At 39.9% G+C, this 27,324-nt stretch overlaps 1 protein-coding gene and 1 pseudogene across 6 annotated transcripts in view; one reads left to right on the top strand and one right to left on the bottom strand.

Annotated features, from left to right (window-relative positions):
• RERE (arginine-glutamic acid dipeptide repeats) overlaps positions 1-27,324 on the bottom strand; it is a 408,498-nt gene that overhangs the window by 95,652 nt on the left and 285,522 nt on the right. For all 6 annotated transcript variants that reach the window (XM_061160480.1, XM_061160484.1, XM_061160483.1 and 3 more), the window contains 2 exons: positions 25,655-25,779; positions 24,473-24,572 (listed from right to left, as the gene is read on the bottom strand). In XM_061160480.1, coding sequence (XP_061016463.1) covers positions 24,473-24,572; positions 25,655-25,779 — 225 coding nt within the window. The remainder of the gene's footprint in view (positions 1-24,472; positions 24,573-25,654; positions 25,780-27,324) is intronic.
• On the top strand, positions 19,267-22,534 carry LOC133069627 (L-lactate dehydrogenase B chain-like; annotated as a pseudogene).

Genomic DNA, 27,324 nt, shown 5'->3' with positions numbered 1-27,324 from the left:
TCTGGCCACCTGATGTGAAGAGCCAACTCATTGGAAAAGACCCTGATGCTGGGAAAGATTGAAGGCAGGAGGAGAAGGGGGTAGCAGAGGATGAGATGGTTATATAGCATCACTGACTCAATGAACATGAGTTTGAGCAAACTCCCGGAGATAGTGAAGGAAAAGGAAGCCTGGCATGCTGCATTTCATGGGGGTCACAAAAAGTCAGACATGACTTAGCAACTGAACAACATGTTAGTGATACTCTGAAATCAATTCAAGTTGATCAAATCATGAATTCTGAATAAAAAGCTCATGGCAAATTAACAGTATTTTATAAGAGGTAATTACAGTAAATGGGGTAATTATACAGAAAGTGATGAAAAACAATGGACTTTGGAGCCAGATTATCTGGAGTGGAATTCTAGCTCTACCACTTACTAGATGTGTGGCCATGGACAAGTTACTTATCCTCTTTGGGCCTCAATTTTATCATTTTTTAAAAATGCATATAATAATAGCATCTGCCTTTCAGGGCTACTGTGAGGATAACATTAGAAACTACATGTAAAATTGCTTATAAGTACTTGGCACATAGTATGCTAAATGAGTGTTAGCTATTTATTTTTAGAAGGAAGGAGAAAAAAATGAAGGAAGTCGTCTCTATCCAATTTTCATTAATTTTCTAGATTAGAGAGTAGCCTTTCCAGAGACAGAAAAAAATTGTTAAACTATAAACAAAACCACTTATGTTTCACATAATTATTCATGTTAATAACTAATGAAATTTGATTAAAACTCCAGTACAGTACACAGAAAAAAATTAAATCTTACATGGCAGATAACAGGAAATTACTCTTAAGAACACAGGGCCCATTTCAAAAGTGAACAAGTGAATGAAGTTAAGTCATTAATCCCTATGACATTGCTGCCTTTTGGTGAACCAAGAAGAGCTTTAAATGAGCTGGAAGAAATGCTCTGAGGGACCTGCTGCACTCAGGGTTGTTTGGTTTTTCAAGGAGGGTGCTCCTGCTTGCATGGCGCCCCCCAGTCTCATGAGGTGCTTTAGTAGAGAGTTTCCCCTCAAACACATCCTCGCATATGTGATTCCTTTGTTCAGAACACACTTTGCCTGACAAAGCTGTTGTGATGTATGTGGTAAGCTGAATAACAGGTAATTAATTCCCTCCGCTCATGGGATCCACTGTCAGTCTGTCTTCTACAAATAGGCCTATTCCTGACCTTTCCACGCCATGAACCCAACAAGTATCCAGAGTGTCTACCTGCTCTGTCTCTGCCAAAAACACACCTGAAAAGTTAAAGTGTGGGACTATTTAACAACAGTGACAAATAGTGATTGAACACATGGAGTCAGGAGCAACTGTGCTGTCATCAAGAATTCATGAAGGTCAGTACAAGGTTCTGTCCTGGCATGCCCTCCTCCCAGAGAACCCAAAGGGACCTTTCTCAACAAGCTCCTTCTTAACGTTGCAAACAGTTATTCCCACTTTATAGCAATTGAATCTGAGGACGTTCTGAGAGCGTTACATTTTTAAAGAAACACTTCAGTTATATTTACTAAAGATGGGCTTTTAACATATTAACAGTTGTTTCAGCCCACATTGTTTCTTTGAATATCTATCTAGCACTTTGGGAAAATTACTGGGAGTTCAGGACATCCTTCACTCCTTCTGCAAACATGTACTGAGGGCTAAACGGTGCCAGACGCTCTCCTGGGTGAGGGGGACAGACAGAGCCAGGAAAGCACAGGAAATGGGCATCAGAAATGCTGGGCTGAGAAGCAGATTAAAGAACTGTTCTCATGTGACACGTTCACCTAAAGTTACATCTATACCCTAGGGTTCTAAAAGGCTGGGTTGCTGGGTTCCACCTTCTTTGCTTAATATACTGTATCAGGCACAAAAAAGCACTTCTTAAAAAGGATTTGTTTTCTGGAGGATTATGAAGATTTGTTTTTCTTCAGACTGGGGCCAAAATAATGTTTGAGCTAGAGCTTAACTAGTAGTTCCAACTGTATTCCTCATGTAAATTAAGAGTTTGTAAGTTTACCAAAATACTGGCTATCTCAAATCTCTAAAGATTGTCAATGAAAATACTCCCCTCTAATATTGTGTCAAACTCTGAAGAACTGGAACAATCTGAACCTGTGAAAAATATGTGGGTTCCAAATTTGAAAAACCTGATTACGACCACATGGGTACATCAGTATGGGAAATTCAGTGCCCAATATGGCTAAGGTAAAAGGTTCTTCACTGTGAATAAGATTTGTTATCATTACCCTAGAGAAGACTGCTCAAAGAAATTGCAATGAAGACCCTTAAACAGCTTCACTCTGTAGTCTTAGAAGAGCAATTAAAGCAAGGTAAGTAGACCTTTCTGTTCATTTTGCAGCCAAGACATACTGGGAAAATCTGGGATTAAAGCAATTTTAATGTACAGAGAAATGCACCATCTTGGAGCTACTGGGTCAACATGAGTGCAAAAAGTAGGCACCAGGACAGAGCATTCTTACTCAGTCAGCTTCTAATCTTCACAAGCTCCCGCAGAGAGAAGAATCTAGACTTGTCACCATGACCCGCCAGCCAGTAGCGCAGGAAGTCATTCCACAGAAACCACTGTTTTCAAATTCATCATCACAGGGTGTGCATGTGCACATGTCTGTATGCATACGTGTGTGCGTTTTAATCCGATGATCAGTGAAGCATCCACTTGTAAATCTGCCGCTTCCACATCACTGAACTGCAGGTCTGCACTTAGGCACACTTAGGCACATAAAAGGCACACTTTTAGCGATAAAAGTCATCTTCCCCTAAACCACAGGTCAGTATCTGGGAGATCTGATAACAAAATGGTGATTTTTCACCAATGCACTAGCCTCTAAGTCACCCCATCGTGGAATGGAATTCTCTTTGCTTTGCTGTTTCCCAGCAGTCCGTCAGCTGGTTCCCAGAATTTGCTCCACAGAATGCTCAGCTTGGGCTCTTCCCTTCAATTCTGGTTTGTTCACTGTCAGAGAGTCCAGGTGGCTCTTCCCCGACCAGCTGTCCACTCTCCTTGGCCATGCCTTCTGCTGCCCTGAGACCCAAGGGACACCAGAGCCGCAGAGGGAGGCTGCTGTCATCACATTCTCTGTTGTCCTTCTATTCATTCAACAAGAGCTCCTGAGCAACTCTAAATGTCACATAAAGTGCCACCAAAGATGGCTAAGATGGCCCTAGCACACTAGCACAGTGGACCGGGGATGTGACGGTGCTAAAAACAATAGCAGCTTCTAGTAGCAAACCCCTAGTTTGGTTCTGCTTAACAAATTGAATGGCAACACCGAATGACACAACACCAGGGACCTGGTGCCCTCTGTAACTGGACACAGCTGGCTGCTGCATAATATGCTCTAAACAACTCAAAGATTCCAGGTGCTCAGCAGCCCGCCTGCACAACCACTCCCACAGTCAAGGGCTCTGCAGCCTCATGAGTGTGAGCACGGCGCCAGGTCAGAGCAGGGAGAAAGATGCCTGTTAGGCGCTTCACCACAAACCGGCTGAGTTGAGGTTCTCATCTCTGTCAAGTGGGACTAACAACATCAACCCCTCACTGTGTCAAAGGACCATGAAAAGCAATAAACGAGACACCATGTGACAAGATACCCTGAAAGGCCAAACGGCTATAAACTGTCCAGCAGTACCATCATGGGGAGTAATAGTTTAGCGGCACAGCTATTACAAAAGATTCTTAAACACTTGCAGGTTCAAGGTGCACACGGTGCTGGGGACTACACAGCCTCGAGTGTCCTGTGACAGCCCCTGACCTCTCTGTGATTAGTAGGAAGGAAGGGTCAGGCCACAAGAAGAAAAACACATTTCTGCGTAATTGCCCAAGTTAAACCTGCTCCTCTCACTCAGCCTGACAAATCATTCCCTGCTTATTACTTTCTATAATTTAATATATATAAGTGCTTTACTGGCAAGCTTCTCGAAAGAATAAATAATACTTAATGACTGCCTACAGTTTAATTAACTCATGATTGAACTTCTCATGGATCGCTATAAACACTAAATTATATCCTTCCTCAAAGCTGCCATGGACAGAATTCTTGTTCCAAGCTTTAACTCTCCTGCCTAAACAATTCCAAAATTTCAGCAAATCTGTACACTGGACAGGGAGGTGAGAGAATCAACCTTAATGCCTGGTTATAAAGTGTGCTATTTTATAGAGCAAGGACGAGGTCTTAATTTAAATAAGATTGAAAATGTGCACATGTCCGAACATCTCATTTATATTACAGCAATCATTAAACATCACTGGATCTGGGGCAGTCTGATTAGCATAAACTCTGCGTATTACCACAAGGTTTCGAGTTTCTACTCCAGCTTCTCATCTGAGCTGCCATTTTCTGTCTGTGTGATGCTGCAAATAAATTCTCCCCTTGGCACGGCTCAGCTGTCAGGCACCTCTGTTCTATAATGAACCCATGAATTACATCTCCTGCTCTGTCATCCCTGGTCTCACACATCAAAATATTGTTCTTCAATTGTAATTTATAACTTAATTTAAATGTCCCTTTTACTATGACCTTTTTAGATCAAATGGCATTGCAGCTGGCAGCTACTGCTACGCCGAAGTATTCTTCTGCAATTACAGCCATTATAATAACTGTAGAAAAAGTCTATCTGAGGTTAGATTGCGTTCATGTTAAATATTAAATAATTGTAGTCCATTAGGGATAATGTTAAATTTCAAAGTCTTTTGCTCTGCAAAATACACTGTTTATTTATAAGAAATTGCCAAAATAACTTAGAAAGGGGAAAAAAAGTGGAATTTGGAAACGATCTTAAAATTCCTCACGTAGTTTTAAACATTTGAATTATTCCTCACTAACATGAGAAAGCTGTCTGAAATCCAACAACTGAAAACGTCCTCTCATAATATATAATTCACAAACGCCTATATATTTTCATTCATTCCTCTATCACCAATGATCTCATTCAGTTCAGTTCAGTCACTCAGTCATGTCCAGCTCTTTGTGACTCCATGGACTGCAGCACTCCAGGCTTACCTATCCATCACCAACTCCTGGAGCTTGCTCAAACTCATGTCCCTTGAATTGGTGATGACATCCAACCATTTCACACTCTGTCATCCCCTTCTCCTCCCGCCTTCAATCTTTCCCAGCATCAGGGTCTTTTCTAATGAGTCAGTTCTTTGGATCGGGTAGCCAAAGTATTGGAGCTTCAGTATCAGTCCTTCCAATGAACATTTAGGATTGATTTCCTTTAGGACTGACTGGTTGGCTCTCCTTGCAGTCCAAGGGACTCTCAAGAGTCTTCTCCATCAACACTTCAAAAGCATCAATTCTTCGGTGCTCAGCTTTCTTTATGGTCCAACTCTCACATCCATACATGACTACCATAGCTTTGACTAGATGGACCTTTGTTGGCAAAACAATGTCTCTGCTTTTTAATATGCTGTCTAGACTGGTCATAGTTTTACTTCCTAGGAGCAAGCATCTTTTAATTTCATGGCTGCAGTCACCATCCACAGTGATTTTGGAGCCCAAGAAAATAAAGCCCGGTGATCGAGTACAAAGCTCAAAACATGATACACACATACATTCAAAAACTAGAGTTAAGACTGAAAGCACAATGCCTAGTTTCGTTTGGCCACTGTCACCCCTAATAATGCTACTTAAGCACTGGAGAGGATAAATTTCTCTGAACACTCTTATGGGTGCACATTTGAGAGATGAAGGTAAAGACACAGAATTTAACTGCTGAGAGTAAGGGCTGAAGGAAAGATTCAGTTAATTTTCAGAAAGGAATACATTTTCGCTGGAAAATGTATTTTCACTCCCCCTCTAACACATTCTGAATAAGTACAATGTTCTAGAAATTATGTCAGCCCCTGAGGTCACACAGGAGAAGAGAAGGGGGGACCAACATTTTTTGAGTGCTGCCTGTGCTAGGAACTTGTACATCTGTGTGTGGGCCCAGTTGCTCATTCGTGCTCAACTCTATAAGACCCCATGGACTGCAGCCTGCCAGGCTCCTCTGTCCAGGCAAGAATACTGGAGTGGGTTGCCATTCCCTTCTCCAGAGGTGCTAAGAACTTACTCAGTATATAACTTCATCATCTCACACCACTCTTTTGAGGCAAGAGTGCTACATATGAGGAAACAAAACCAAGAGGTTCAGCCTCGTGCTTGGGGCCACCTCCCTACGAAGCAGCAGAGCAAGGATTCCACATTAGCCCAGTGTCCAGGACCCCTAAGACTCAGTCCCTGCCCCTGACACCTCTACTGGACCATGTCAGGATCAGCGATCTGCTGGGAACAGTGAGGTCAGGGACTCTTCCAGCTGCAGGGATGGGGCAAGCACAAGGTCTTTTCTTACACTGGGGTGGCTAGTCAGGAGTAGCTCAAAGTAGAGAAAATACACATATAAACAAAATAATGAAATAAACGTATGATAAAAACAGAAAAGTGTCAGTGACTAGGGTGCTGTTTGCTCTGTTGAAAGAGCAAGATGATTCCACAAAGCAGATTTTAAAGATCAACAGTATACATAATATTATTGACCTTGCCTATACTTAGGGCTTCCCTGGTGGCTCAGCAGTAAAGAATTCGCTGGCCATGCAGAAACCACGGGTTCGATCTCTGGGTTAGGAAGATCCCCTGGAGGAGGAAATGGCAACCCACTCCAGTATTCTTACCAGGAAAATCCCATGGAGAGAGGAGCCTGGCGGGCTACAGTGCATGGGGTCACAAAGAGTTGGACACCACTGAGGGACTGAGCATGCCTATACTTAATAAACAGCAACAGTCAAATTAAAAACACTATTCCAGGAGGAAGTAATAAAAGGCAGTTATTATGTCTAGGCAATAATTCACTTATAACAATTTCCAATGGCTAGTTCAACACTGTATCATTTCTCATTTGCAGTTCTCACACATGTATCTAGAAAACAGGTCACAATCTCCTGGCTACAGTGCTTTCGAAGATATTCTAAACTCAAAGAACAGGGGCCTCAACCACAAGGTGATTAGAAAGCAAACACCAAAGGCTGGCACATCAGCTGAGGTCAGTAAACTATTTTTAGAATATAGAACAAACCAAGTCTTAGCCATTACTGACCATTTGTCTGTTTTTAGCATCTAATCTGACACTGTCTTTACAAACATAAACACCTGGAGAGGAGAACCTGAGATGACGCTGGCACCAAAGATGCAGGTTTGGGGGTTCCGCAGAGGTGAGATCTAAATGAGAGAAAGCTCCCAGCTCTGGCTTAGACTCAAACACTTGTCCTGCCACTAGCTGTGTGATAAGAAGCAAATTATTTTTCTAAGCCTCAGTTTTCTTAGCTGTAGAAAGGAAGAACATAGAATCTATGCTGAAGGCCTGTTTAGGATGAAATAAGATATGTGGTCATCACTGAGCCTGATTCTGGAAGGAGGAAATGTTTCATTAAGGAGAGCTGACTGAGAAGGGATGGGATGCGACGAGTGTCATGGGAAAGTGCTCTGGTGCTAGGAGAGTGAGTATGCCTTAGAGCACCACAGGGGTGAGCTTATCCTACAGTACAAAGAAGACAGGACGGAAGATGGGGATGAGAAGGGAAACAATGGAGAACCTGATGACCTGGGGGGCTCTCAGGAGTGAGGTGCCAGGCTGTCCTAGGGGGGAAGTAACAGCATGGGCAGAGGGGCCTGGAGGACCCTGCTCTGAGCAGCAGTGTGGCCTCTGGACCCCTCCTCTGTAACAGAGGGGCTGGACTGAGTCATTTTTCGGAACCCCTCAGTTTTTAATCTTCTTTCTCTTTATAGATTTTTTTTTTTTAATTTTTGTTTATTTTTGGCTAGACTGGATCTTTGTTGCTGCATGCAGATTTTCTCTAGTTGCAGCACTCAGGTTTCTTATTGCAGTGGCTTCTCTCGTGGAGCACGTGCTTTTAGCGTGCGGCTTCCGTGGTTGTGGCACATAGGCTTAGCTGCCCTGCAGCATGTGGGATCTCTCCCAACTAGGGATCGAATTTGTGTCCCCTGCACTGGCAGGCAAATTCTTTACCACTGAACCATCAGGAAAGTTCCATAGATGTTTTAGAAAGGTAAAACTCTAAAGGATATTCTGTAGACAAATGAATAAATAAATGGAAATATTAATACACCCATTTAGAAAAGTAAACAAACGATATAGCCACTGAACTATACCAAACTGCCCAGGCCAAACACTGACCAGCTATTGCAGATGCTTCACTTACACCTTAGGGATTTAAGGTTAATGTCTTAACTTTCAGGTTTCTGCGAAAGCTGGACTAGCTCACGCCACGGGTCTTTAAATGAAATTATGCATAATTATCTACACAGCTCACAGTATATAACCTCGCTTCCCTGAAACAAAACCTTTCCTCCTGCTTTCTGTGTGAGTTCCAGCCCAGGACATGAAGGATGCTGGACTGTGGGGGATCAAAGCCACCAGTCCAGGGCATGGAAAGGGAGGACAGCTCCTCAGAACTTAGCACACAAATCCACTGATGAGAAGACCCAACTTAATGATACAGAATGAGGAGTGTAACTCCACACACAGAGAGAAAAACTCCCAGGAGAGTCAGGAATCATCATTATTTGTCAGCTTAGAAAGACCTATCTCAGATGATCTCGCAGGCAGAAACTGTTCAGGGCCACAGTGGAAATTAAAACACTTTTTTCATTTACTCCTAGAATCTTCACAGCCTTGAAAACAGAAAAATGGCAAGGGAAGCACTAACCTAGAGGGTGACAGAAAAACATAGCTCTTTTCCCTTATGCACTCTTTAGTGAACCCATTCCTAAATGCTCAAGTGAACTAGGAAGTACACATGAAAGGTTAGCCACAGGTCAATTATAACCAGATTCCTACAAACAATTAAATTTTTTTTTAAATAAAAACAACCTCAAGATCAACTGCATCAGTATTAACAGAAACCATTTACAAAAAGTGCTTGAATTCCTACTCAGTAGAATTTAAGTACAGAAATGACTGCTTCCCATCCACAGGGCTCAGTAACCTTAACCTTAGTGATATTTGACGAGTAATTTTAAGGCTGTGTAAACAAAAGTGCATTATTCTTTCTGGCTGCAATGATCAAGTAGTGGAACAAAGAAAATCAAAGAGGCACACAGCAAAGCATGCAAGACTACAGAGGTGGGAATATTTCTGAGTGACTGCTCTTTTATCTAGAAACCTCATCCAAGAACAAAGTGAGTGACTAAGAAATAAACAACGAGGCTCTGGGCAACCCCAGCAATGCCTCCAGCTACGGCCCTGGAGAACCAAGAAGCCTCGCCCTGAGCCTTAGCTTAGCCTGCTTAGCCTCCTCACCATTCTGGATTTCTCAGTCTAACAAGAGGTCTGAAAGAACAAAGGAAAAAGACCGTACAATTTCAAAACACAGCAGCAGCAGAAGAGAGCCTGACTGTGGAAGACTACCAAGCTTGGCAAATACTATACAAACCAAAGACCTCAAACTCTCAACAGTCCCAAAAGATTCTGTGTGATGGCGGCCAGCATGATAACTCAGAGGCATCAAGTGAAGTCAGACTGGAGAACACATGAAAATGTGTATCTCGCTGGTGAAATGGTTGGGGGAAGGGGTAGAAAGGGGAGAAAAATTTAGAGCCATCCTTCCCCCAAATCCTTGAAGAACTAGTATTCCAAAGTACTGGAGTAGGCTGGAACACTTCTGGCTTCCCAGGTGGTGCAGTGGTAAAGAACCCACCTAACAATGCAGGAGACCGAGACCTGATTCCTGGGTCAGGAAAAACTCCTGCAGAAAGGAATGGCAACCCATTCCAGTATTCTTGCCTGGGAAATCCCATGGAAAGAGGAGCCTGGCAGAGCTACAATCCAGGGAGCTGAAACAGTTGAACATGACTGAGCACGTGTGCATACACACACACACACAAAGCTGGAATACACACTCAACCCATTCTATGGTCAAGGAGGAAGCTAACCAAAGCCAGGCAGCATACTCAGCAACCTGACAGGTCAGAGTAAGTCAGTTAACATGGTTAACCATATATGATAATCTATGGTTATCTATAGATTCTATAGGTTATCTATAGATAATCTATGATAATCTATAACCATAGATGATAATTCTCTTATCTAAATAAATATATTCTTTGTACAAAGAAAGCCACATACATGGTATATTATATCAATAAAAATGTGACAGTATTTTAGCAATCAAATGTCCTTGGATTTTACAGAGATATCACAGTCACTAGTAGAATACTTATACGTTCTCAAGATGATAATGTTCACACTTAAATCTAAGTAACATAACTGATAGAAAGGGGTAGGAAATAAACTATTACAGAAAATTAAAAATAAGTACTACAATTTATTTTAGTAACACTGTATACAACAGCAAAACCCAGCTGTTGGGGGCTGAAAAACCACCACCAGAAGACCTCCACATCAAACCCCGGCAATATGCAACTGCAACCTTGTTTCAGAAAAGGTCTTCACAGACATGACTGTGATGAAGTTAAGGATTTTAAGATGAGAAGACAATTCTGGATTATTCAGGTGGGCCCAATATCCAATGACTAGCATCCTTACAAAAAGAGGGGCTGTGGAAAAACACAGGACAGAGAAGACCTAGATACACAGAGAAGACAGCGAAGTGAAGGCAAGCAGAGAGAGAGTGACCACCAGCCCTGCGGAGCTCAAAGCCGCTCAGTGCTGGAGGAGGCACAGGATGATTCTCCCCAAGGAGCTAGAGGGAGGCATGGCCCAACTGACACCCTGATTTTGAACTTCTGGGCTCCAGAAGTGTGAGAAATCTGTTGCTTTAAGTTCTGAAGTTTACGGTACACTATTTGCCAGAGCAGCCACAAGAAACTACTACACTGACCTTCAAACTTTGGGGTAAAAAAATTTATCTAGGAGAGTTGCGGGGAAAAAAAAGTTATTCTGAAATACATTTCAAACTAGTATTAAGAAACACACATACTAGTACAAACACTATAAATCTTAATAGTCTACATTTCAGAAGTTATGTTAATATATGAGCCCTTTTAAAACTCATGGGCCTACTTTATTCTAAGATTAAACGCTTACTTAGATTTCAACACTCATCAAATGCTCTCCCATAAGGGCTTTGCAAAGAGCAGGGACTCCATCACATTTATTGCTGAATAAATAAATGAATGAATGATTGTATTAAAGCCTCTTCTTCAATGTAAAAGGGCTAAGGGCTTTTATCCTGACTTGCTAAATACTCACCATATTGATATTAATGCTTCATACCGGTTCACAGGTGCTAAAATTCCAACTGACTGATGCTTTGGTAGACATTTTTCAAACCACCACAGAAGCCTCAAAACATTTTATCAGTATTTACCACGGAAAAAAAAATCGTATGAGACAGAAATTTTAATTAGCAAAGGAACTTTCTAACTTTGGCCAAACCAAAGTAAAAGCTTTTGTTTGCTGAGACCCTGGGAGGACAGAGGGAGACACGCAGCCAGGTGGCAGCAGGAAGGGTTTTCAATTGACTGAACAATGAATCGCCCAAAGTGCAGATTCTCAAGAGGACTGCGATGAGGCGCTGGGCTCGAGTCGGACTATCCTCATAGTCCGACACATAAAGTTTAAAACATGTGTATACGTCAGAGTGTGCTTAATAAACTGCAGGTGCTAACCACACTTCTCTTACAGAATTGTTATAATCAAATACAATCATTCATAAGAAGCACTTAAACTTTCACCTAACATATAAGCACTCAACCAACAAGTACATTTTAATTTTATTACAGCTTATTAATATTGTTGTTATTAATGACATCAGGCAGCTGACCAATAGCTGATAACTAGTAAAATGAGAGTAACACTGGTAAACTTAAGGTTCGATGTCTGGTTGAAAATTCAGTCAAAAAGCTGAGTGGGGGAGAGAATGGCTTAGCAAAGGCATTTACACACAGAAAAATGAAATAAGACAAAGACAAAACACAACGAAAAAAAAGCACATGATGCGTACATTTTCATAAAAGCTTACTGCACCGAGGCGAGCTCTCAGGGTAACTGAAGATAACTTCTTGTCACCACATGCTGATCAAATCTGGCAAGTATTGCTTTAGTGTACGTGCCACATTTTAAAAGACATACAGACAGAGCTGACCACAAGGAGGAATAAAATGGTTATGAACAAAAATGGTTATACACATGTGAATGTGAAGTCACTTAGTCGTGTCCGACTCTTCGTGACCCCATGGACTGTAGCCTACCAGGCTCCTCTGTCCATGGGATTCTCCAGGCAAAAGTACTAGAGTGGGCTGCCATTTCCTTCTCCAGTATATATATATATTTTTTTTTCACATATTAATATACATAGAAATATACATATATAGAGAGAAATGTTCATTAGATACTGAGTTCATAGATGCTTACTGTACTATTTTTTTCCAATTTTCTGTACACTGGAATACTTTTCAAATTAAAAATGAGAATATTTTTATTATTTTATTTATATAAATATTTTATTTATAGGAAAAATATAATTTTTCCTATAAAAAACTATATTCCCTTCAATTTAAAATTTAAATTTGAGACAAAAATGCAACAAGAGATGGGAATACACAGTGAAAACTGAGGCTACTTAAGGAAATGGAACAGAAGCTTTCCAACATTCAAAGTCAAAAGAAAAAAAGATTTTTAAGTCACGTATGTATTATAACTCTGAACAAAGGCTTACTCAGTCCTATATTAAACTGCCTTTCTAACCAAGTAAACTTTATTATTTCAGAATTCTAAATTAAAAGAAAATAGGTCCACATATGCACACCAAAGGGTGGTAACTTCTGATACAATTATCAGATAAATAAATGACTTACCTGACAGAGGATATGATTCTGAATTACTTACAGAGGTATTTCCACTAAGTAGACATTCCTTGCACCTGCTAATACTCAAAAATATCTGTTGACTCACTTAAACCTCTAACCCCTCCAAAACCAAGTTCACACAGTCCAAAAAAATAATTGTGAACAATTCAAGTGAGGTATTTTCTCTACAAGTATAATCTAATATTTGCCAGCATACATTAAAGTAGTAAGTATTTAATTATATTATACATGTAATTCTTTCAAACAAAAACAGAATCATACTTCAGTTTTGTAACTTGCTTTTACATTTTTCTTAATTTATGACAAGACAGTTTATTTCATGCTATCCAAGATTAAACTAGATGCCAAAAAGATTACCTACAACTGCGAGATCAATATTTGAGAAATTCCTACAAATCACTAGCCAATTCACTTTTACAGTAATACTTTCTATATTTTAGAGAATATGTTTGTTCATTCAATGAGTACTACCATGAATGAACAGAAGTATTTTTTACTCTATACATTCATTAAGTCTCTCTAGATAAAGAACTGTAAGTCAGAATATGCAGAACTAGGAGAAAAGCTGATAGCTGACAGACAACTGCTTAGTTTTGGATATGGCACTAGCTATATAATAAAAAGCAAAGCAGTGACCTACCTATAAACACACCAAATCTACCAAGGAAGATTTCAAATGACTACCTACCAAGATTTGCTGTGAGTATATTTTGTAAAGCGTAAAGAATAAGTAACTCCAACCTATCCTTCCTACTTTTCCTGACATTTTCTTCTGCCTCTAATGGACTAATTTCCAATTAATAATATAAACAAGTCAATACCTGTTGTGTGTGAATACAATGATTTTCCCATGCCAAATATGCCATGTATTGCTCCTAGAATCATTGCCTGGGAACATCAATGGTAAACAAAAGCTCTATGGCCATTTCCCAAGTCCAAAAATCCTGTTTACTTGAGGCCACAGTCTCTACAGTCCAAGAACTGTCTCGGACAACTTAATAAGCAAGTTCTGGAAAAGATGGATGACAAACATTAAAAATCGATACTGCTGTGTGACAGCAGTGCGTCCATCTGCGTTTATAAGCATGTTGGCCAAACAGTACTAAGTTTACTACATTACTCACACAAGTTTATGGGAAAATGTTAGGTTCTGCCATTTTTAAGCCAAATACATATCATCAAGATCCACTACCTAGTATTAGACAGACTTTCCTGCACTTGACGCAGTGGAAAGGGGGCCTCCAGACAGAATTTCAGGTGTGACCAATGATGGTGTATGTTTCGGTTTCCCAGCCACAAAAAATACAGAGCTGCCTTAAAGAAGGAAAAACGAAAGAAACGGCACCGGGAACTGGCTAGACTGACAGATTCAGGTAATGGGCTCACTCATCTTGTTTTCTTTGTATAAACTTGTTGCCCATACTGCAGCAAAATTGAGGCCCCAGTGTCAAAAGAGAGGTGTGTATCTGATGAAGTGCAGGGCCTGGTTCTTGCGAAGTTAAGTTATTTTATAACCATGTTAGAGAAAATACTAACGTTTTAAATAAGACAGAGAAAGGTATAGTAAATCATTACTATTTGTAAATATTTGTAAAGAACTTGATGTCACGGGTGTAAGAATTGTGAATTTCAGCAGCTACTAAGTGTTAACTACTCAGTCGATGTTTTCCCAGGTACTGGTCAAGTATATTAATTAGACATTGTTCAGCTTTTTCTCAAACTGAAATAGAGTAAGGTACCTATATTGAGGCAAATGATAACTGAAACTATTGTTTTTCTTTTAACTATTTACAAACATAAAACTAGTGGTGGAACTTGACTGTAAACATACCTAAAGAAAATCAAATAAAATCACACAACCCATTCACATCTACATAAATGCAATACTAGGGATTATATGGAAAAAAGTCTTAAAAATATTTGCACTGATAGCTGTAACTGGATTATGTGGTGTTTGTAGTGCTTTATTATTGTTGCCTTATAGTTGTTAAACACTTTTTTTCTGTTGGGAAAAATAGTGGAATCTTAATTTGTCCAATGATGATGATATGTATTTGGTTATACACATACACGTATATAAAAACTATACCATGGACAGAGGATGAGATGGTTAGCTAGTATAACAACTCAATGGACATGAATTCAAGCAAACTCCAGGAGATAGTGGAGTACAGGGAAGCTGGGCATGCTGTAGTCCATGGGGTCACAGAGTCAGACACGACTGAACAACAAATGCTGATAATCAGTTGAAAAGGTCTTGGTTATATGACAAAGCTTCAACTACATGGTCTCTTTCTACATCTTTATTTATACTACCATTAACAATATGAGGAGGATTCCAATATCCTGCTATGATATAAATACAACACTAGCAAAAGTGCTTGTCAAAACTGATTTAAGTAAGATGTTCTTAAAAATTATTGGAAATAATTGGATAAAATTATTGGATTTCCATAAATAGAAAGCATGTAGCATATCAACTAATACTCTTCTGATCCAAAATCCTGACAGACCAAAACTACCATCCTCTAACCAAGTAATGGTGACTAATCTGAATGGAGAATAATAAAAAGAGGAGAATTTAAGTAAAGGGTGTTAGGGTGGAATCAATTTAGGAGAATCCTGATCATATAATTTGTGTGCTTAGTCACTCAGTCATGTCTTTTGGACCCTCTGCAACCTCATGGACTGTAGCCTACCAGGCTCCCCTGTCCATGGGGATTCTCCAAGAAAGAATACTGGAGTGGGTAGGTGTTCTCTCTTCCAGGAGATCTTCCCAACTCAGGGATAGAACACAGGGCTCCTGCACTGCAGGCGGATTCTTGACCGTCTGAGCTACTGGACAAACGATAATAAAAGGACCTTTTGGCAACACAGTATTTGGGAGCTGGGTAATACTCAACATCCATTTAAGTCTGGAGCACTGCAAAGCTAATTCAGGGCCAAGTGCTTCAGGGAAGTCCATTTATAAAGAACAAACAGAAAATCTCTGAGAGAAGTTCTATAGACTTAAACGTTTTAGAATGAAAGAGAAGAACATGAAAATGATTCTGAGTGTAGGCTTACTCTGATGTGCCAACTTTACAACATCAAGTTCTGGGTGATCAAATGTGATTTGGACTTGAACCTGATTTACTTATTCCATCATTCAACAAATATTTAGTGTCTCTTTCCACCATGTACCAGACATTGGGTTATAGCTCAGAAAACAAAAATGATTAATACTCAATGGTTAACAAACAGTGATATTTATAGATCAGAGATAAAAACAAACTATTAAGTGATTGGAAGCCTTTAATCCTCTGTTGAAGGAGATGTGGGTGTGCATAAATAAGTAAGCAAACACATACATACTCTCGTGAATATGTAAAAAGCTTAATCCAAATATCTAACAGCCACCCATATTTCAGGGAATAAAACTGTCCAGGCAAAGGTGAAATCTTTGCTGCATGATTATAAATTTTACTTATATATAGTGAACATACATATGTTTAGTGTTAGTGAAAGTAAACATAAGAATGCAAATAAGTTTCTGAGAAAGAGAAGTCAAAGAATCTGAATTTTATTAGGAAATGGGAAAGATATCTGAGCTCAAAGAATAAAATCCAATATCAATTTAGTAAAAATAAGTCAGAATAGTATCTTCCAGGAAAACTTACCCTCAAGCTATGGGGCTCTGCTGCAGCTTCCAAGCATAAATATAAAGGTCTACTGTGTATTAATAAGAGACCAAATAAATGTAAGCATTTAAAGATGGCTGAATTAATCTCATTAGAATACTACGGGCCATTTATATATTACACAGCAATTATGTTCAAGAGTTACATATAAGCTAAATGTGTACAGATAAGCCTAAATGAAACTGATATGGGGCTTCCCTGGTGGCTCAGTGGTGAAGAATCCATCTGCCAGTGTAATAGACACAGGTTTGATCCCTGTTCCTGAAGATCCCACATGCCGTGGAGCAGCTAAGGCTGTGTACCACCACTACTGAGCCCTTGTTGCAGAGCCCATACCCTGCAACGGAGAAGCTGCAACAATGAGAAGGCCACACACCACGGCTACAGAGTAGCCCCTGCTACCACAACCAGAGAAAAGACTGTGCAGCAAGGAAGACTCGGCACAGCCAAAGTAAATAAATTATTTTTTAAAATATTTTAATTAAAAGAAAACTCCTTAAAGAGAAACACACAGAAACATTTCTATCTCCGACCTTTCAGAGACAGCATCATTGCTTTGTCATTGTTTAACATATTATTTAACATATGCTATGTATGTTTATAAATAAAACAATTCTGCATTTTTAGGCATTCACAATTTAAAATAAAATAGTAAAACATAAAACATATTATGAGCAATGAAGAATTGATGCCTTTGAACTGTGGTGCTAGAGAAGACTCTTGAGAGAATCCCTTGGACAACAAGGAGATCAAACCAGTCAATCCTAAAGAAAATCAACCCTGAATACTCATTGGAAGGACTGATACTAAAGCTGAAGCTCCAATACTCTGGCCAACCTGATGTGAAGAGCTGACTCACTGGAAAAGACCCTGATTCTGGGAAAGATTAAAGGCAAGAGGAGAAGAGGGTGATGGAGGATGAGATGGTTGGATGACATCACAGACTCAGAGGACATGAGTTTGAGTAAACTTCAGGAGTTGGTGATGGACACGGCAGCCTGGCATATTGCAGTCCATTGGGTCGCAAAGAGTCAGACACGAGTGAGTGACTGAACAACAACAACAAAATCATATTTTTGCTGACATACATTAAGAAGTATGCCCATAATTACTAAGAATACCCTCTTGTAGTAAGAGAAGCCAACATATTTATTACGTATTCTTCCTTTATAACAGTACAAAACTTTTTTATGTAAGAAGCAAAAAGCTAAGAAATACACATTAATGATAATGAGCAAACAAAGAACTGTGTGCCTATTTTACAAGTTCACCACTAAATCAAAAGTAACATCGTGTGGCCATAAAAGTAACAATATATTAACTACTTCTGTGATTCTCCAATGACACTAGCTGTGCTATTAAAAAAGTAAGTGGCTTAAGTTTCATACGACCTGAGAATTATCTGCACTGTTAAAATGGACTAAACACTCCAAACAAAAGGTAGAGCTTGCCAGATGGGATAAAAAAGCAAGAAACAAACAAACAAAAAAAAAGCAAGAAACAACTAGAAAGCTAAAGTACACAGGGGAGGTACTTTAAACAAACAAACAAAAAATCCGAAGTAAGAAGCTGGAAGAAGACATACCAGATGCAGACAAGAGGCATAAGAAAGCTAGAGCACTGTATTAATTTCGGACAAAACTGAATTCAAGACAAAGGGTATCACTAGGCACAAAAAGGATCATACCAAAAGAGGAACAGGCTTAGTACATGGAGCAAGATCAGTATTAGAAATGTTCATACACCTAGTAATACAATTCCCACACACATGAAGCAAAACTAACAGAGACAAAAGGAGAAATAACCAAATTCATGATCACAGTGAAAGACTTTAATACATCCCTCAATAACTGACAACACAACTAGATAAAAGAATGAACTTCCCTGGTGGCCCAGTGGTTAAGAATCCACCTGCCAATGCAGGCAACAGGAGTTTGATCCCTGGTCCGGGAAAATCCCACAAGCTGCGAAGCAAGCTCACCACGTTCTAGGGTCTTGCTCCACAACAAGAGAAGTCACACATACCACAACTAGAAAGTAGCACCCACTCTGTGCAACTAGAGAACAATCGGCATGCAGCAAAAAAGACCCAGCACAGTCAAAACTAAAATAAATAAATAAGGCAGAGAAGATCTGAATGATAATATCAACTACCCCAAAGAAACTGACAATTATAAAACAGTACACCTAATAACTGCAGAATAGAAGTTCATTACAAGTGCACATGGAACATTCACAAGATAAATCACATGCTGAGACAAGAACTAAGTCTCAGATCTCAACAGATTGAAATCTCACTGGGTACTCTTTGATCACAACAGAACTAAATTAGAAATCAATAACATTCCAAAAGGAAGGAAGGAGAGAGGGAAAAAAAATTCTAAGTCCATGTTAATTATACAATTTAATTCTACACAATCCACAGGTAAAAGAAGAAATCACACATAAAATTTTTTTTTAAATTTTTAACTAAAAGGTTATAGAAGAACAACAAATTAGAACTTGTGTCAGTTATTTAAGACCCCACCTTAGGAAGCTAGGAGAAAAAATATTCAAATTAACCCAAAATAAGTGGAAAAGAAATAATAGAAATAAGATTGAGAGATCAATGAAATAGAAAACAACAGGGGGGGGGGGGAATCAAATGAAACCAAACACTACTTATCTGAAAAGATTAATAATATTGATAAGCCTCTATTAAGAATGACCAAGAAGAGAGAAGATGCACGCTGCTTTGTCTTCTTTCTGCTGTCCTTTCCACTGTCTGGAGAACTTTCTCTCCCTGGGCACAATGGCAACTCTTACGGAAAAACTGGCTGCACCAGTTGCAGAAGAAGAGGGAACGGTTCCAAACAATAAGATCACTGTAGTGGGTATTGGACAAGTCAGTATGGCATGTGCCATCAGCATTCTGGGGAAGTCTCTGACTGATGAGCTTGCTCTTGTGGATGTTTTGGAAGATAAACTCAAAGGAGAAATAATGGACCTGCAGCACAGGAGCTTATTCCTTCAGACACCAAAAATCGTGGCAAAGATTACTCTGTCACTGCCAATTCCAAGACTGTGGTGGTTAAGTGCAGGAGCTCACTAGCAAGAAGGGGAGAGGCACCTGAATCTGGCGCAAAAGAACATTAACGTCTTCAAGTTCATCACTGCTCAGATTGTCAAGTAGAATCCCAAACTGCATTATCATTGGGGTTTCCAACCCAGCAGATATTCTCACATACGTTACCTGGAAATCAAGTGGATTGCCCAAGCACTGTGTGATTGCGAGTGGATGTAATCTGGATTCTGCTAGATTTCGCTGTCTTATGGCTAAAAATTAAAAGATGCTTCCTCCTTGGAAGAAAAGCTATGACCAACCTAGACAGCATACTAAAAAGCAGAGATATTAATTTGCCAACATAGTTCCATCTAGTTAAAGCTGTGGTTTTTCCAATAATCATGTATGGATGGGAGAGTTGGACTATAAAGAAAGCTGAGCACCAAAGAATTGATACTTTTGACCTGTGGAGTTGGAGAAGACTCTTGAGAGTCCCTTGGGCTGCAAGGAGAGCCAACCAGTCAATCCTAAAGGAAATCAGCCCTGAATATTCATTGGAAGGACTGATGCTAAAGCTGAAACTCCAATATTTTGGACACCTGATGAGAAGAACTGACTCACTGGAAAAGACCCTGATGCTGGGAAAGATTGAAGGCAGGAGGAGAAGCGGATGACAGAGGATGAGATGGTTGGATGGCATCACAGACTTGATGGACATGAGTTTGGGTAAGCTCCGGGAGTTGGTGACAGACAGGGAAGTCTGGGATGCTACAGTCCATGGGGTCACCAAGAGTTGGACACAACTGAGTGACTGAACTGAACTAATGGATGAAAAACTTGGCATTCATCTCAGCAGCTGCCACAGATGGATTTTGGGAGAACATGGTGACTCAAGCATGGCTGTGTGGAGTGGAATGAATGTGCCCAGCATTTCTCTCCAGGAAGTGAATCCAGAAATGGGAATAGAGAATAATAGTGAAAACTGGAAGGAAGTACATAAGATGGTAGTTGAGAGTGCCTATGAAGTCATCAAGCTAAAAGGATATACCTACTGGGCTACTGGATTAAGTGTGGCTGATCTTACTGAATCCATGTTGAAACATTTATTCAGGAATCATCCAGTGTCAACAGTGGTGAAGGGCATGTATGGGCATTGAGAATGAAGTCTTCCTGAGCCTTCCATGTATTCTGAATGCTCGGGGGTTAACCAGTTTTACCAACCAGAAACTGAAAGATGAAGAGGGTGACCAACTCAAAAATAGTGCAGATACCCTGTGGGGCATCCAGAAGGACTTAAAGGAACTGTGGCTTCTGATGGCAAGGCTGTAGAAACTTAAAATTACAGTGTAATTAACCACAAGCCTTTAGTTTGTGTCTGTGTACATGGAGCACAGTTCTCTTTTGTCTTCCTAAGTCTGTGATCTGGGCTCCCAGAGTCAAGTCTTGTGGAGGATGCTAAATAACTGAAATTCTAACATACTACTAACGGGAATGTAAAATGGTACAGCCACTGTGGAAACTTGTTTGGTAAGTTTCTAAAAAGCTACCAGCACTGCCAGGTATTTACTCAAGAGAAATGAAAATATATGTTATAAAAAAAAGACTTGTGTAACAATTCATAATGGCCAAAAGCTTGGAAAAAACCCAAATGTCCATCACCAGGTGAAAGGACAAAATACTACGGATATCCATTGATTGGAATACTACTCAGCAATAAAAAAGGCATGCACTACTGCTAATGTGACAACATACATCTACTATAAAATTACTGGGCTGAAAGACTCCAAACCCCAAGTATTACATATAATATTATTCTAATTCATGCAACATTCTAGAAAATGCAACTGATCTATAATGAGAAAAATATATCAGTGGTTATCTGAGGCTAGAAACAGCACAGGATTATAAAAGAGCATGAGGCAACTTTTGGGAGATGCTGGAAATGATTTCTACCTTGAATACTGTAGTAGCTTCATTGGTATACACATCTAAAAAAACTCATCAAATTACATACTTTAAATGAGAGCAGTTTATTATACAAAAATTACACTCCAATAAATTTTTTTAATATACACTAAAATTCTCATTTGGGAATAATGAAGAAAAATCTCAATTAAATAACCCAGAGGAGCTTATATTTAAAAATAGGTCCATATAGTGGTAATATGGAGAAGGAAATGGCAACCCACTCCAATATTCTTGCCTGGAAAACCCTAGGGACAGAGAAGCCTGGTGGACTACAAGTCCACAGGGTCATGAAGAGTCAGACCTGACAGAGCATGTACACTCAAAATCGTAATAAAGAACAAACAGTTCAAAAATGTTCTATGAGTGACTGCAGTTTTAAACATTAAACTCTTTATTTGGGGAGTTGGTGATGGACAGGGAGGCCTGGCGTGCTGCAGTCCATGGGGTCGCAAAGAGTCAGACACGACTGAGCGACTGAACTGAAATTCAAACAGTCCTACTGGGCTACTAAATATCCTATAATGCAGCCGCACTGCAGATTCCATATACTTTAAATTTCTACACTGTCCTGGGAAACAGGAAATAGACACAGGTTTATTCTAAGTTGATAAATGCTTTACATTGTTTTGACTTTATTCTATACTTTAAGAAATAATAAATACTTCTCACATGACAATGAATTTATCTTTTTAATTTACTACTAAACATAACTCAAAACACTCTTATTCCAAGGAATGTGAAATAAACATTAACTTCTCTCAAGATTTTTCCAATCACTTCACTTCTCATTAAAGAAAGTGCCTGCAACTAAAACGCTCCATGAACCAGTACAACAAAAGTATAAAAATTAAAACAGCCACTCAATGTTTCCATTCATCATAAAATAAGCACACAACTCAGTCTTTTGATGGCTAAATGCACTTGTATTGCATAATCCGACACCTGAGCCACCCTGGGCTCGCCTAGGCAGGAAGAATTTCAAATGATGAGAAGGTAGCTTCACAGAAACAAAAACTCATAAACCAAAACCCTCCAGCAATGCTTAAGAAAATTTCAGAAGGAACTTGCTTCAAAGGACCACAGGCAAAAATAGCTCAAATTATTTCTGTACAAAAGTATGTTCCACAGAATCTTTAGATGGGTTGGAATAAGACAGAGAATAAATCAGATAAATTCAGAAAAAGTGTCAAAAACAGACATTTAATTAAATATGGCAACATTTTTGTTACTCAAAATTCAACTGATCAGCAGAGTCATGAAAGGAGAATTTTTTTTCATAAAGCTTTTATACCAAAACCCAACAGAAAACTAGCTCATTTCAAAGAGTTACTTTGAATATACACACATTTTTTAGGGTATTTTGAATTCACAGACATTCACAGCTACATCTGCCATAACCACTGTTGGCAGATTCATCATTTCTGAGTCTCAGTTTTCTCATCTGTAAAATAATCTCAAAGGCCCCCTCTGGCTCTATCACTGTATGTTCAGAATAAGGATTCCTTATAACCACAAAAATTCTAAGTAGCAAATAGGTGAGAAAGTAAATGGGAATATGAAAATCATTCACTTATTTGGAACATGGCTTATGCCCAAGCAAGGTGATTCAACCTCCAATATATAAGAGACTATTATAATGTTATGTAACACTCAAGAAACACAACTAGACCAGGAATAAAAACCGGCTATGTCATTCAGATATCTACATGTTTCCCCAACAACAAGTTGTACAGCAGGAAGATCCCTAAATTGGGGTCTGTTACCAACTTTTTGGATTGTTGACAACAATCATACAAGTCACCTGGTCTTCCTGTGCTTCGGATTCTAATCTATTTAGAGACTGGAACAGGTGACTGAAAGAAGTTCCTTCCAATTACAGTAACCTCTCAAGAAAAAGACAGACAAAAAGGGTGCTGCTTAAATGAAACTTAATCATCACCAAGAGTTGCTCAGCCTCATCTTAATATCCTATCTAAGTATATAGAACCATGCAGACTCTTTGTGAACAGATCAGAAATTCATAAAAATTCGTTATATTTCAGACCTGATCGTTCCACATTAATGAACACACAGGAGAAGAACTGTTTCAAGGAACTATGACACACTCATTGTCCTGTGCAGCCCCATAGGATATTCTCTGAGGTCAAAAAGGAGCGTCCACAGAAGTAAACTGGTTTCAGGAATCCTGCTGCTAGCAGCGGCTCAAGCTGGGTTATTCTGAGCTGCCGTGGAGTCATAGGATTAAAGCAGATGACTGCTCACACAGGATATGTGATGCAACCAACTCAGTACCGTTATGCTCGTGGGTTACATTTTACTTCAGTTTTTTTAAGGATTATTATTTTTTTTTTAATTTAACTTTGTTTTATAAACATCTGAAATATTTACATGGCTCCAAAGCCAAATCTATAAAAACCAAATTTGTTCAAAGAATATATTAAGGCTTGGAAAGCAGGGCCTCTGGATTCACACCTTAAGTGTATGACCATGGATTGTGACTCCATTGCTCTCAACTCACTTGCCTGGGTCCACATGGTGGTAATAATGGAGCCTTCCTAAAAGGGGCGCTGTGAGGATTCAGTAAGATCACTGTGCCTACTACTGGGCTTGTGAGATCACAGTGAACTCTGACCACTATCACCAGGCTCTTGGCAGAGGCTCGCCACAGTCCTGGAGCGCAGACGCAGGTCACAAGGTCAATTTGGAGGTGCCACATCACTGGCCAAGGTCATGGAGCCCACCACCAGGACCACAGCTCCCACCTTTCAAGTCCAGCAGCACCCCACAGCACTGCCTCCTGAGACTTCAGACCCCTTCATGGACCATCACCACAGACTCCCTATGGCCGGCACAGAAGAAAGAAGAATTTGCTTCCCACCTAGGGAACTTCAAAGGTCTCACCGTATTCAGTGCGTTGAGGGTGGTGTCATCCCGCGAGGCCGCCACACAGCCATCTTCCGTGGAGCCTCCGTCACACATCCCGGCGAAGGCTGCCATGCTCCTGTGGAGACGGGAAGAGAAGACAGCAGAGCAGACATTTCAGCCCTCGGTTCTCAGAGCACAGCTCCAGCCCAGACCAAACTCCACCACTATATGCGCAATTAAGCCAGAGTTCTCAGGCCTGCTTCTGCTCTCATCTTAAACATTTTTTTTTTGTTTCTCGGCAGTTCACCATTTACTCACTGAGAAAGAGAAATGTTATTCTCATTCGATTCCATTTGTTTTTCTTCCCATGCTTTATCAGTACTTAGATTTTAGTTTTGAGGGCGTGAATAATCTAAAACTATCTGCCAGAATGGTCAGCTAGATTATAAACTTTTGAAAGGTCAGTCTCCAGAAAATATGTAAAACTGAATCCTTTGAAATTTTACTTAACTCTTCTCATGCTGTACATTAACCATCTCTAAGCAAACGTGGAAGAGGTGAAAAAAACTCTCAGTAGTCACCCCTGCCCTGAAGCCTCCATCTCTGCTGTAGCCTCCAAGTTACACTGCTGACCACACAGCAGCCAGAGTTACACCTCCATCACTGCCTTACTTCAACATTTCTGTTGCCTGTTGTTGATACTGCAGTGAGTGAGTCCCAGAAACCCCTGCAGACAAAGGAAGGCCCTGCCTGCACTGTGACATGTCTGGGACAGACGTGAACTTCTCATTTCGTAATTTAGGCATTTTCAGGTTAGCAAGTATTCATATAGGTAAGCCCTCAAAATGTAAAGTTTAGGTCGGATACCAATGAACAGCCATGGAACAAAGAAATATGGAATGGAATTTTAAGATGCACTGAATGAGCCAATTACTCAATTGTATTAAGAAGTGTTGATACTGGAATGTGTGACTTACGATGTTTTCTTTCTGAAAAGTTCTAAAATCTGTGTTGGGGCAAACATCAAGGAGAAAAAAGTGACTTCAACATCGAAAGTTGTGTTTCTCCAGTAAGAAGGAGCAGGGCTCTGATTACAGAGAGCATAACAAAACGTAAAGCCAGAGAATGCCCAATATATAAACACAACTTCAAGGGAAAGGGGAAAGTTTACTGACCACTCATCAATTCAGAAAGCAGGAGGGTGTGGACTCCTATTACCTTGCTGCCCTCAAGTACATAAGGAGGTCACAGTCATTAACACCAGGCATCCAGACCAGTTCCTCATGCTGGGTCACAGTGTCTCCATCGGGAGAAGGGAATGGTTGCAAGTCGGGCAGTTTGGCCTGTAAGACAGGGATGAAGAAGTCACAATCAAGGTATGTTCAAAGAGCTGCCTGTGCAGGCAGGCCTTGGGGACAGACACAGTAGCTAATTGAACCTCTTTCTTTAAGCAGTACTGAAATAACTGAAAACTCATGAGTCACTGAAGCTGGCCCATTGCACACTCTGGGATCGTTTCACCACAGGAGATTTCATAATGGACTTGATCTCTACTTAAGGAACCGCTAACAGTGTCAATGTAAACTGGTGCCAGCATGGTCCATAGAGGGAAAAAGAAGTGGGCACATGTGAATAAGGAAGTAACAAAACAAAAAATGTTTTGGGAATAAGAGCTCCTTGATAAAGAAAAAGAAGGGAGAACCACACACATCCAACAAAACATGTTTACTAAGATGTATATATATATATATATGTGTGTGTGTGTGTGTGTATATATAAATAAAAAATAATAGAGTCTCACCTAAGGATGTGTACTAAAACAGTGAGTGAACTACTCTACAAACCAATGCTACTTTTAGGAGTCAAGATCAATGGGTCACATATTAGTAGACATATTAATACAAAAAATCCATAAAGGTAACAACAATAAAACCAGGAGCACTAAATGATGGTGACAAAAATTGAATGAGCAGTGGTTCCAGGAGGAGAGGGCTGCTGGACAAGGGGCAGGCAGGAGCTTCTGAGATGACCCATGTTCTATGCCTTGAAATGAACTGTCACAGAGGACTGAAGAGTATACCTAAGATACAAACAGGTCACTATACATAAAGGACACCTCAATTAAAAAAATTTTTTTGGAAAGATTTGAAAAACACAGCTCAACAACCAAGATTCCAAGTCAATTCTGTTAGAAATTAAAATATTGGATTGGCCAAGAAGTTCGTTCGGGTGTTGGCATGCTGTTACGGAAAAACTGAAACAAAGATTTTGGCCAACCCAGTATTTCCAGCATTGTCTCACCCTCTACTACTGCAGCAGATCAAGTATAAACAGGCCTCATGACTGCTCAGAGGCCTATGAAAAGCCACCCATTTGCAAAACACACATGTTCTTATTTTCTCAAATCAAGAACATAGTCACATTAATTTAATATTTTAAATTAAGAGCTGCAGTTTAAAAGCTCCAGTGTCCACAGAAACTTAGGCAAAACTGTAAACGACTGAAGCAGGCAGAATGTACAGCCAACAAAAATAAAATGAGGGCCTCATGTTTCACTTTAAATGTTCTGCTGTCCACAGTAAACAGAATGCGACATCCCAGTTCAGACTTGCCACATTCCAAGTGCTCAAATCCATCCATGACAACGGCTCCCACTCTGAGCATGCACGTATTAGGTGTGAAGGGATCGGGGTGAGACGGAGAGAGTCCCATCTGGAGAACGCTGCCATACAAGAGTGGGAACCAGTGCTCATACATCCTATGGGTTTCCCCAAAGTCCAGAAATCTTGACTTTAATGTGAAAGTTCATGGCTTTAAATGTTTGTTATTCAAGTTTTAAAAACTACTGTGTGGCAAAACTCAACATGAGTCAGCCATGCAGCTGGCAG

This window comes from Dama dama, chromosome 14, assembly GCF_033118175.1.
Source record: "Dama dama isolate Ldn47 chromosome 14, ASM3311817v1, whole genome shotgun sequence".
Classification (NCBI taxonomy): domain Eukaryota; kingdom Metazoa; phylum Chordata; class Mammalia; order Artiodactyla; family Cervidae; genus Dama; species Dama dama.
The sequence above is the reverse complement of the archived record's forward strand: the minus strand, read 5'-3'. Positions and strand labels throughout refer to the sequence as shown.